The sequence below is a fragment of the Arvicanthis niloticus genome, chromosome 2 (genome assembly GCF_011762505.2).
Source record: "Arvicanthis niloticus isolate mArvNil1 chromosome 2, mArvNil1.pat.X, whole genome shotgun sequence".
Lineage (NCBI taxonomy): Eukaryota > Metazoa > Chordata > Mammalia > Rodentia > Muridae > Arvicanthis > Arvicanthis niloticus.
Window position 1 is genome coordinate 21318187 of NC_047659.1, and position 12639 is coordinate 21330825.

Sequence of the window (12639 nt, forward strand, 5' to 3'; positions counted from 1 at the left end):
GCGGATGGTAAATGACAGAGGATGCATGAGAAAAGGAAGACTTACGGGTGATTGTGAGCACAGATGCACTGAGTTGAACGGCAAAGATCTTAGGACTTTCTGTTTCTACTTGGTGCTACATGGTGCTGTATTGCAGAGGGTTTGACAGGGGTCTGTGGCTCTGTGGCCTAGGTGTCCTTGGGACTCTGAATCTGTTAGGGACAGGAACCTTCTACTACCGTGTTACAATGTTCACAAGTAGAATTTAAGCAAACTCCTTCTATCTCCCATAAATGAACTCTGAAGTGAGTCAAGTTGGGCGGTGCTGACTTTGTTCCTCCTGATGGACTTGAAGTTTCTTCCCTACCCTCATTTTTTTCAAGACTTGTGCAAATGTCAGCATAGTGAAGGAGGAGGTAGTTTTGTGAAGATGGCTTTTGTCGAGAGGGCTGCCTAAAGGATTGAGGGAGTTACCGGTCAAATGTTGTGAGCTGGGGCATCAGAGAGGAACATGCTACTGTTCAACATATTGCAGTAAGCTTGAGACATTTGTCTTACTGTTCCTAATCATTAAACAAATTGAAATCTTGTTTGTTCTTCCCTAGGGCTGTTTTGTGGGCTTTGACCTAGCACATGCAGTTGGAAATGTCGAACTCCGCTTACATGACTGGGGTGTTGACTTTGCCTGCTGGTGTTCCTACAAGGTAGAAACTAATGTCTGACAGCCTTTTATTTCATATTGGTTTTAATCTGAAGAAAGTGCTTGGTGTACAGCTTATATTCTATTTCTGTCAATGCTGTGTTTTCTTCCTTAGGAAATAGTGAGATCATACAATAGAGTAACATGAAAAATAACTTACTTTTATTATTCCTACAACTGTAGAAGATTTATTCATTAAATGTCTAGGCTACTATGAAAATAAATTAAATACAGAGAAAGACTCGATATTTAGAGCTTAATTCAGATTTATTGATGCGCTTGGTTTTTGTGGAGATGAAAACTAAGTTACAGTATTTCTACATATATAAATTGGTAATTATTTGACATAGAGCATTTGAACAAATGATCTGTTAAAACTTAGTTTAGCTGCTGCATACTAGTGATACTGGGCATTCAATGGACACCTCTGGAGTGTCCTGGAGGAAGGACATGATGCAGGAAATCACAGATACGTGAAAAGCAGCCAAAGCAGAGCTGTGTATTTAAAAAAGGTCAAGTTCTAAGGTAAAAAGTGTGCAAGAGCAAAAAAACATTGAAATGACTCTACTCTACAAGGACTGCAGCTTTGGGGTCATTTTTTCTTTTGAGCATTCGGTGCATATTCTGTCTGTTAAATGTAGTTCTATATACAACTTCATGCATTGCATACATGTGTTTTGAGCATTTTATGTCTCCCCCAAGGGGTATGTGTTAGCATTTTAATGAGTCACCGGTCACTTTTAGATGCCAGCCTCTTGTATCTTGTCTGAACCTGCACTGGTGTTAGTTAGTTGTCCTACAAGTGAGAATTAGGCCAGCAAAGTTTTTAATATGTGCAAGGCTCTCCAGAACCTCATACTGCCCTACTCTCCTACCTCAATAATGTAAATAAAATTTGGTGAAAATAATATAGCCACATATCTTCAACTTAGTAATATTTTTTATTTATTTTTCTTTTAGCAGTAAGACCCAATGGTCTGTTTTTCTCCAGAAGCTCAAATAATCACAAATTTTGAACTGGTTCAAAGTTATAGGTTTATTTAAAACAAGTGAAATAAAAATAGTGTTTATATCTCCCTCATGTATTCAAGTAAACCTATAAAATTTCACTTCTTTTCCAGTATTTAAATTCAGGAGCCGGAGGTCTGGCTGGTGCCTTCATCCATGAGAAACATGCCCATACAATCAAGCCTGTGTGAGTAGTGTCTCCAAGCTTTTATAGTGTTATGAATGAATTGATGTGTATTCCTAAGATGTTAAACATTCCTAACATTGCTTATGAACAGGATCTAGATTAGATTATAATTATTTTACCACTCCATTAACAGTGCTGTGCTTTCTTAGAAATAATTGCTTTCCAAAGACTTCAATCAGCTGAATAAGAAATTTAATCAAAAAAGAAACCTTCAATGCAAAACAAGTTCCTTGCAACCATGGAGAGCCAATGATATAATGCAAAAGCCCTCTGGAAATTGATATTTTTAAATGTGCTGCTTAGACTTGCCAATTGCTATAAGCACAGCCTGCCTCCTGACAATGGCTTGAAAGTCATAGGATGTGTTTAAGTTCCTCAACTCCAAGGTGCCAGATGAGCCACTGGAACCAGGATCTTTACCAACTCTCTATTGCTTGACCCTATGAGTTATCCAACTCATGTTTAGAGTAAGGGAAGTAGAGTCAGAGCTCCTCCTCCTCCGGGAAGATGGAGGGAAGAAAGAGGAGGAAGAGTTGGAAGAGGAAGGGGTGGGATCATTGCCCGGCATAGCTGACAGAGCAGCTTCAGGCAGCACATGAACTGTGCTGTCCACAGCACATGAACTTGGCTGTCCAATTCTATGGCTCAATATCTAAGCCCAAACTGAAGAGAGAAAAACATAAAATGTGGAAGAACCAGAAGGCAGAGAAATATCAAGGTCATGTTAGAATTGTTAGAGATGGTGACGGGTCTCAGGTACCTTGACCCTTTGCTGCACAAAACCTAAGAAAGGTGGCAGGAGGGGTGGCAATGTTGTTACCCTGGGTCACATTGGCTTTGGACTTTAAGGAAGAACTAGCAACAAGCTACCCAAGAAAGCCACCAAGACAGTCCCTCCTGTCCAGAATTATTGACAGAGGAAGCAAGAAGAGAGGCCTATGTGTTAGAACAAGAAGAGGCAATTGAGCCTAGATGTCAATAAATTACCCAGGGAGAAGCTGGGTTAAACCATACACATCATCTAAGCTAAGGAGCTGTTTTTATGGGACTCAAATCCAAAAGTAATTAGGATTGATTTTGAAACAAGCTATCCAGCCTCAGCTTCAGCACTGTTTTTTCTTGCCTATGAAAGAAACTTGAGGACCCCAAATTACTAATCCTGTGTGAAGGGATGAGTGCATCAATTAGCTGAACAATAACACTCAACCCTCAGCAGTTCTCCCTCACATATGTACATATGTATATGTGTTTGTGTATGTACATGTGTGTATGCATATATGCTTGTAACAATAATTAATGAAGAGAGAAGCCATGGATTTGAAAGTGAAAAAGGAGGGAGGGGTATATAGGAAGGTTTAGATGGAGGAAAGGCAATGGAAAAATGATCTATTATATTATAATCTCAAAATATAAAATAAATAAAATTTTAAAACCTACCCAAATAAGAAAGAAAGGACAGAAGAAGGGAGATAGGTTTGGAGGGAAGAATGAAGAAAAGAAGAAAGAAAAGAAGGAAGCAAAGTAAAGAAGAAGGAGGGAGTGAAGGAGGGAGGGAGGGAGGGAAGGAGGGAAGGAGGGAAGGAGGGAGGGAGGGAGGGAGGGAAGGAAGGAGGGAGGGAGGGAAGAATGGAGGGAAGAATGGAGGGAGGGAGTTAGGGAGGGAGTTAGGGAGGGAGGGAGGGAGGGAGGGAGGGAGGGAGGGAGGGAGGGAGGGAGGGAGGAAAGCCCTGTGGGAATGATAAAAGAGGACCTAGCTTTGCAGACATGGGAACTAGAGAAGCAGTTTCAAGATGTCAGCGAACAGCTCAACTTCATGAAAAATCCTCTCAAGTGAGTGGGAAACTAAGTCATTGTACAGCAAGTGGCAGTGGGTGAGCAGTTCCAGCCCCAGATTTAGCTCTTCACCATCACTGCAATCTTCTACACTAGTGATTTTGGCTCAGTTAGGCTAAGGGACAGATGAAGCAGGAAGGCTCCGCAGGGCTGGACCCCTTTGCCCCCTTATTCCTCCACTTCCCTTCTTGTGACACTGTTCATTTCACACCTGTCCATAGAAGATCTGGCTCTGTAGGGAAGAGGAATGGAGGGACATTCACTGAAAAAGAGACAAGAATAAGAAAAGTTATTGAAGCTAGGTAAGACTAGGAGTGTGCAGCACCACGGTCCTACCCTCAGCCTCCATGGGGTGAGAAGAGGTAGCAGGTCTTTTTCTTAGTGTCTGTTTTCCTACTCCTTTCCCTTCTTCGTTCTACTTTATTTGAAGCCTGGGGATTTGTCACATCTTCATTTGTATGCCAGAACTGTCTTTCCTTTGTCTTTGGTTCTAGTTTGGGAATAAGGAAAATATCATTGAAAAAAATATATACATTAGAAAATTTCTTATTCCTCATCAATATAAATGAAAGACAAGCAGGCTGTGCCTAATAAAGGCCTAAGTGTATTGTCATTCAAATTGCATCAACCTTTAAAGCTGTCAGTGCCACAAGGTAGCTTGTAAGGAATATCTTCTATTCTGCAAGACTTAATTAAACATGAAACCCGAAGAAACTAAATATTGAACAATGGACTGGCTTTGCAAAAATAATGCTGGCTGCTTCATACAGCTCTTCATAATTTCGAATAACTGTAAACACAAATGCAACACACCAACACATTTATGCATTTTTTGCTTGACGAGGGAACTCATTGTGTGTCTTTTATTTTTATCTGGTATGGAGATTAAAAAATATCATTCGGCATTTTATTTGTGTTTGTTCTGTAATGAGTTCAATGAGGTTGTAGAGAATGCCATTACATGATGCAGTACCTTTGGTTAGTTTTCTGTATCCCTTAGCCACTGGCTCAATGATTTAACCTGTAAAGAAATTACATCTGAATTACTAGACCTTGGATCACCTCCCATTTCTGCAATTCTCTGCAGATTAATCCCAGAAATTTAAGATCATTTTCTGTATGTTACTTAATCATGTCTGAAATCTCTTCAAGATTTCAGGCTTCTAAAATTAAAAGGTGCTTTTTCTTTGGACAATTATTTAGCCAGGCATGTATTTTCCATGAATATATTGCTGTCAGTACATTAAAAAGTTCTCTATATTCCAAATCTTCAGAGAGGAATATATAGTGTATATTAAGAGAACACAGGACATATTTTAAGTCACCTCTTTGGTGTGTGTGTGTGTGTGTGTGTGTGTGTGTGTGTGTGTGTGTGTGTGTGTAGAAATGTGTATATTATGTGTGTGATGGTGCTTGCATGCATATGTATAACTAGGTTTAAAGACCAGATGTTGATTTCAGGTCTCTTCTTCTGTTGCTTTCCACCTTATATTTTGAGACAGGGTCTCTCAGTGCACCAGGAGATCACTGATCTGGCAAGGCTAGATAGAAAGCAAGTCCCCACAACACTCTTGTCTCTGCCTCTCAAGTCTAGGGTTGCAGGTGCACACTAGGACTGCCAGCTTTCTACGTAGGTACTAGGGATCTGAACACAGGTCTTCATGCTTACAGGCCAGGAAGATGGCTCAGTGGATAAAGCAATTGTCCAAGCATGAAGACCAACATTTGTATTTGCAGGATCCATTAAATCCAGATGTGGCTGCACACACATTATAATATCACCCTGCCTGTGGTATAGTTACAGGTGCAAATGAGAGCATCTCCAAAAGTTCAGAGGCCAGACAGAGTGCCTGGCATATGCCACTGTGAACAACAAAGAAAAATCTGAAGACAGATATCCAAGGGTGTCCTCTGAACTCCCTTCATGTGCATCATGGCATATGCCCAAACACATGCATAGAAACATGCAGACACATCCAACACTCACACATACAGTACACACATACATATACACAACACACACACACAACAAATCTTGTGATCACTTCATCTAGCTTAGCTGTTATCTACATAGATAACATACAAGATTTTTTTTAAAAAACTTGTGTGTTATGAGTAGCTACCTCAGCCATTCCTCATTCTTTATTATTTAAATTGGATTAGAAGATCTGAAGTGTGATCTCAAGTTGAAGGGCAAACTGCTTACAGATGGTCAGAGGAGAAAGTAATTTATAGGTGCTTCAGGCCATGCCAGGCCTTAAGCTCTGATCTGCCAGGAGAGGTGTGCTCCACTTGATTTCTCTCACAGCACATGAGGACCAGGAAGGGCTGAGCATGCTCATCTGTGCTTTGTTCTGTGTAATCCCTAAATCATGGTCTCTTGCTGATGTGCAATGCCAACAATATTTCTGCACATTCAATGTACTTCCCCTAAAGGAAATAAGGTTGGCCTCTATTACATACACAAGTTTACTGAGAAAAAATTTTTTTTAGGTATTCCAAGGTACTAAATATTGCCACTTAATTTTATTATATGTCACCAATTTATATAAAGATGCATTAATATATGCAAATCTTTGGGAAGAATAACATTGGGGGACATTTCTAAAACTGTCATTAAGGCATTCTCTCATCCCTACTTCATGGGTATGGAGCTGACTCCCAGTGAACATGTAGTATGTTTCCCAATTGAAAGTATTTTTTTTCAAGCACAACTGGTAACCCCAAAGTTTATGGTTTCTGACCTTCTAGGACATCAAATCATTCTTGACTGTCATCAGTTTCATTAGACATTTAAAGAATTGACTGAATTTCTACTCCCTAAATTCTCCCTCCCACTGTCTCTATTGCCTACCCCTGTCATCCTTTCTCCTCTTCCATTTCTCCCTCCCCTTACTTTGTTCCTTTCTGGTTTGGAAATGAGAATATTCTAGCTCAGCCCCCTGAGCACCTCATTTATGACAGGTGTGTCAACCATACTAAAAAGGGAACTTTTTTTTAAAGCTTATTTTGTATTTGTATAAGCTATGGTTCAATGTTTTTGAAAGACTGTATTTTGATGTACTGCTTTTTAGCTAGTCAGCCTGTCATATGGATGGGCTTAAATCAAGTTTAACCAGCAAGCTACATTACAGAAGACTGGCTTTTGCTTTTCTGTTTGTTGTTCATTTCTTCCTTGTTCTTAAAGCTTTTTTCAATGTGATGTCAGAATGACTAACTCCAGGGTTTCCCGTTTCTAGGCTTAATTCCTTCCTCCAAACCCAGGATCATGTGTTAATTTATGTTAGGGGCTGAGAGCTCTATAGGCGAGGGATGTTGCAGACTTGCACAAGGTCCTGATGATCTTTCTTGTTTGTGATGGGAAGCTTAGTGCTTTGTCGGAAGTTTCGCATTGTGCTCTGCAGTGTGTTATCCTTCTTTGTACATCTGTAAATCAGAGAGCATCCCTGGGAAAATGTTAGAGGAAGATTGAAAATGTCAAAATACGACACTCAATTAGACTGGTTCCGTAAACAGCAGTGTTGCTCAGTAAAGCTATTTTGAAATAAAAGGATTTTTTCTTGTGAATAACAATTATCATGAAGATATCACATATAAATTGAATTTCAGAGTATCTATGCTAATTCTATTACCAATTAATAATTATATTTTTATTGTTAGTTCTGAGGTTTCAGTTGTTTGTGTTTAATAAAACTTCTAATTGCTATACCTTCTCCATCATCATAGAGCTGCAGAGAGAAGTTGGCTTTTGTGTTTTTGCTAAATTATTTATTATCATATGAACAACCTCAAATCAAATGCAGGAATCTAAAGGCTATCATAACCCAATTGGCAAAGTCAGCTTTGTTGCTTGAAAAGGCTGACATCTAGTGGTTAAAGATGTTATTTCACATATTATATATATAATATGAAATTTCATATATATATGAAATATTTGTCAAAAGGTGAATGACAGTGATTTATTTATTTCATATTATATTTATATAAATATATATTTATATAAATATAATTATATGAAATATATATATATATATATATATATATATATATATATATATATATATATCAGGGCTATGTACATTGCAGCAGTCTGATAATGAATGCTTTCAAAGAAATAAAGAACAGAATGTGGGTAGGAGTAAAGGTAGGGTAATTTCAGGTGTATGGTGAATTTCAGGTAAATTTTAGATGTTCATTATGGATGTGGCAAGAATAGCCATACAGAAATGGGTGGTCCATCTGGTGTGGAATGAATCCCAGGAAATGAAGTGCATTCTAGAGAGTTAGTATTTGCTATATAATGTTGGAACATTCTTGATGTAATGTCTCTATGAAACTGATTCATCATATCTATACCAAGAATTTTACTCATTTGTTGCTGTTGTTAGGAGGTGTTTATTGGACTTTATCTACAGCTAATTACTAAGATATTTCTAAGTTCATTTTGTGCAATAATGCGACTATTAGAGGGCAGAGTTAATCTACTCTGAAAAGATCAGAGCTCAAGCAATCTCACCTTCTCCTTGTTCATCAAAAGCTCCTCTCCCTGCAATTTTAACCTAGCCCACACTTAAGAATTATGACATATTATGACTAGCTAGGAATAAATTACATATTGAGAATCCCTTGACAGATACTTATGATAGATGGCTGCTCAATCTACAAAATTAATAACTGCCCTAAAATATGAGACTGTATTTCAATGTAAATTCTTTGAGAATTTCTAATGTAAGTATTGTGTTTACATCACTCCCACCCTTCCTTTACCCCTCCAACTCTTCCCATGCCTCCCCATTCCTTCCATGCTCATGATATCTTCTACCACCATGGCTGTTACATATATACTCACGTTCATATAAACATAACTCACTGAGCCCATTTAGTGTTGCTCATAAGTTTGTGTTTAGGGCTGACCACTCAGGACTGGATAACCTATCAGGAGATTTATTCCAAGGAAAGACTGATTCTCCCTCTCTCATCAGCCATTAATTATCTATTGTTCAGTACCACATAGGACCTTGTCAGATCTCCTTCCATCACCTACATGGACATGTCATAGGAGTTGTCATTATGCACATCTTGCTCCAATAGTGATGTATCAAATTGGGGTTTTTGCCCCCCACTCTCAATTATTCTTTCCATTTTGATCAGCCGTGGTTTCCTATAACAATCTATGTCTACTACAAAGAGAAGCAAGCTTCTATCGTGAGAGATGAAGATTTACTCGTTTCTAAAGGCATAAGCAGGATAAGTATCTAGAATTCCATTAGGAATTACATTGGTTTAGGGCAGTGCCAGTGGCACATTATCCTCTAAGATTCATTACCTGATTAGGTGCCAGCAGTTGGCTATGTTTACAGCATCTGTTATGATTTTCCTCCCATTGGAAAATCTATGTGGATGAATGCTGGCTACTCTCAAAATATAAGTAGCAGTATGGTGCCTTTTAGGGTATCTTTTTATTCAGGTCATTGTTGTAGCTCATAGGCGTTACGAGTAGCTGAGACTTTTGACTGCTTCTTTAGCAATTTTAGCTACAATGACAGCTAGTCCTCATGTACTGGGTTTCTAGGTCCATTCCAGCTTCAGTCTTTTAAGTACTGTGTCTGAAGTGGTTTCCTCAGCAATAAGTCTTACCTTCACGTTCTAGGACGCAAATTAGAACAGAAGCTATAGCCTAAATAGTTTGGGAAGTCTTTTGAATTCCCCTGATCAAAAACTTGGTCTGTTTCTAAAGAGGAAGTATTGTCACTACAAGTGGAATAACTTCATTTAATATATGTGTATAAATATTATACATGTCTTTCTAAATAAATATAAAACAATATGAAAGTAGTACTTTAAACAGCAAAGGCTGAGCAATCAAAATATGTGACAAACAGCACTCAAATGACCTTGTCTTTGTGTTAGCTTTATGAATGTCAACTATTATATTTCATGTGGTCCAAGATCATGTTTGCCCATTGATTTAAGAACTTCATTGATTTAAGAACTTATGATAGAGGGTTTTTGTTTTTTTTGTTTTTTTGTTTTTTTTTTTTGTTTTTTTTTTTTTTTTCCCGGCAGCATTCCTTAGACTGTAATTCAATGTTCAGCCTCAACTTACTTTAATAAAAATGGATATTCTGCTTTGAGAATTATAGTAGATTGGATGTGCAGCAAGATGATTTCTGCTCACAATTTTAACGTTACTCATTGAGATGATGGTAGTCAATGTTTTTCTCATCACTTAGAGTCATTTGATTGAAATTTTAAAATAGAGTTGACATTTACAAAATCCTACTAAGGGCTTTTGTCCTAGTTATTGTTACAAGTAGTGTGCAAGTTAAAAAGATCCTGGCTAACTTTACTGAGTGTTTAAAACAAATTTCAGATGTCAAACACAAGCTATTGTTGTTTCGCCCCTTGTTATGCACATAAAATCATTCTCAGGGAAATCCAATGCAGAATAAGCATGTGCATCAAAATGTTCCACCAAAAGACATTAAAGATTATAAGCTTATACTATGTTTCATCCAAGTAAACAATTGAAATTTGTGGAGATAAGCTTATGCAAATTTGTTCTGTGCATTTGACATTTTCCATATCCACATACATCTAGAAGAATGTCTTAAGGTGTATCTAAAATGTAAACTTTATTTTTTTAGTTTCTTAGTGATCTCATCTGTCTCTCCCGCATAACGCCTCCTTGTGTAAATACTCTTAGAACAGGAATTCTATAGATTGCAGAGGAAGGTGTTTGTCTAGAAGTAGCTCAACTATGGTAATAGCTTTAATCACTGATTTGTGTAAGAAAAGAATTTCATTGCTAGTCATTATTTTCATCAAAGTTCAAATTGTGAGAGTTCCCCATTATCTAAGCATTATCCAGTGTTCAACACAATACAGATTAACATAGATTTTTCATACCAGAAGAAATGTTTATGGGTCACCCATCCACTTACAAAATTAGTCCCTACCTGAAAATCTTTCATCAATTAAATTGGCATCCAATTTTATCAATCACTTTGTATAGTCTCATATTATAAATAAGAGATGATACAGCAGATATATAATGAACATTCATTATAAAGTAAAATATTTACAGAAAGTTCATAGTGGAAGTGTAGTTGAAAAACTGTTGGCTCATAATTATGGGCAAAGCTGTAGTTAGAATTGTTAGCATAGGTAGTTGAAGGAATCTGACAAGAATTTTAAATCAAATAGCTGAAATATTAAAGATTTTAGAGGAAAAAAAAACATTAAAAAATCTCCAAGATTTTGTGGAAAAAGTTATATCTTATATGAATGGGATTATATTCTGCCACCATAACATTGCCTCAAAATACAAATATAAAATAAACACTGGATTTATTGTTTTTTCTTTTTGAAAATTGTATTATATGGCTGGAGATATAAGTGAAGTGAAAGAGCACTAGCTACTGTTTCAAAGGATCAGGATTCGAATCCTAGCACATACATAGGCTTCACATTTGTCTGTAACACAGTCTGTCACCATATTCTGGCCTGATGTCCCCAAGCATACATGTGGCACACAGACATACAGGCATGAAAACCACCTATACATATAAAAATAAATAGCAAAATAATTATTTTAAAGGTTATTTTAATTAAAAATTTATCAGATTATAAATTTAAATCTTTTATTATTTCAGCCTCATATCATTTTGACTTATTTATTTTTGCTTGATGTGTATGAGCATTTGTCTTTGCAGAGTAGAGTGCCTACCTAGTAACTGCGGAGGCCAGAAGAGTGTCAGCTCACATGAAACTGGAGCTATAGATGGTTGTAAGCTGCCATATGGGCTGGGAACTGAACATCAGTCCTCTGCAAGAGCAGCCAGTGCTCTTAACTGCTGAGCCATGTTTCTATTCTTTTGACTTAATTTTTTTATTGAATACTTTATTTACATTTCAGATGTCATCCCCTTTCCCCATTTCCCCTACCCAGAAACCCCCAATCTCATCCTCCCCCTCCTCCTTTTTGCTTTTTTACCATTTAAATTACATGCAAGCATTAAGGTCAGTTCTAGGTTGAGGAACTAGCAATACAATAGATACAAATAGTCAAGGAACAAGCAAGACAATAAACACAAATAGTCAAAGAACAAGCAAGACAATAAATGAAAGAGTGATCACTGTTTCTAAGTGCTTATCAGGATGACCACAATATCTGAGCCTACTTTTCTGTCCTAGCTCAAAGTAATTTTCATGCGTGAAGCCTACTTCTTTATTCTAGCCTAAGATTTAGATTCCTGCCTGAAATTACTTCTTTGTTCTAGCCTAATGTCAGATTCCTGCCTGCAACCCATTTCCTTGTCTTTGGTTGACCTAATATTTTAAGGTAATGCTTTAATAAGCAATTTTCTCCTTTATGAATAAAATCTATTTCACTCCATTTCTCTGTTTTCAAATGATGAGGAATTCTGATGTATCCTTACATCACTATGTGTATTGTGAGTGTATAGCTATGTATAAATTTATATTTCCAAATCAATAATTAAATATTGCAAGGCTCACTATATATCTTACCCTACTGAATATCCATCTAAGTTCTCCATGCTTTGTCATGTGAGTTGAATAATAGTGAGTGGGTCAAAATGATACATAAATTTAACTTGTTAATATTTTTATACAAAAAGCCTTTTCCCTCTCTTATTAAAAATAGATTTTTTCTACATAATATATCTTGAATTCAGTTTCCCCTCACTCTACTCCCAATTCTCTCTCAATTTCCACTCTAATCTGGATCTAACCATTTTCTATGTCTATTTAGAAAACTAACAAATGTTTAAGGAATACTAATAAAATAAATCAAATTATAATAAAATAAATTAAATAAGATAAAACAAAAGCAAGTATGTTAGTATAAAACAAACACACAGAAGGAAAAGAACCAAATTTCATCCATTTACCTGTGAGTTTCATAATT

General features: G+C 36.9%; 1 protein-coding gene across 3 annotated transcripts in view; it reads left to right on the top strand.

Moving 5' to 3' along the window:
* The window catches only part of Kynu (kynureninase), a 125939-nt gene that overhangs the window by 76368 nt on the left and 36932 nt on the right, over positions 1-12639 (top strand). For all 3 annotated transcript variants that reach the window (XM_034495975.2, XM_076928699.1, XM_076928698.1), the window contains exons 9-10: positions 585-683; positions 1801-1874. In XM_034495975.2, coding sequence (XP_034351866.1) covers positions 585-683; positions 1801-1874 — 173 coding nt within the window. The remainder of the gene's footprint in view (positions 1-584; positions 684-1800; positions 1875-12639) is intronic.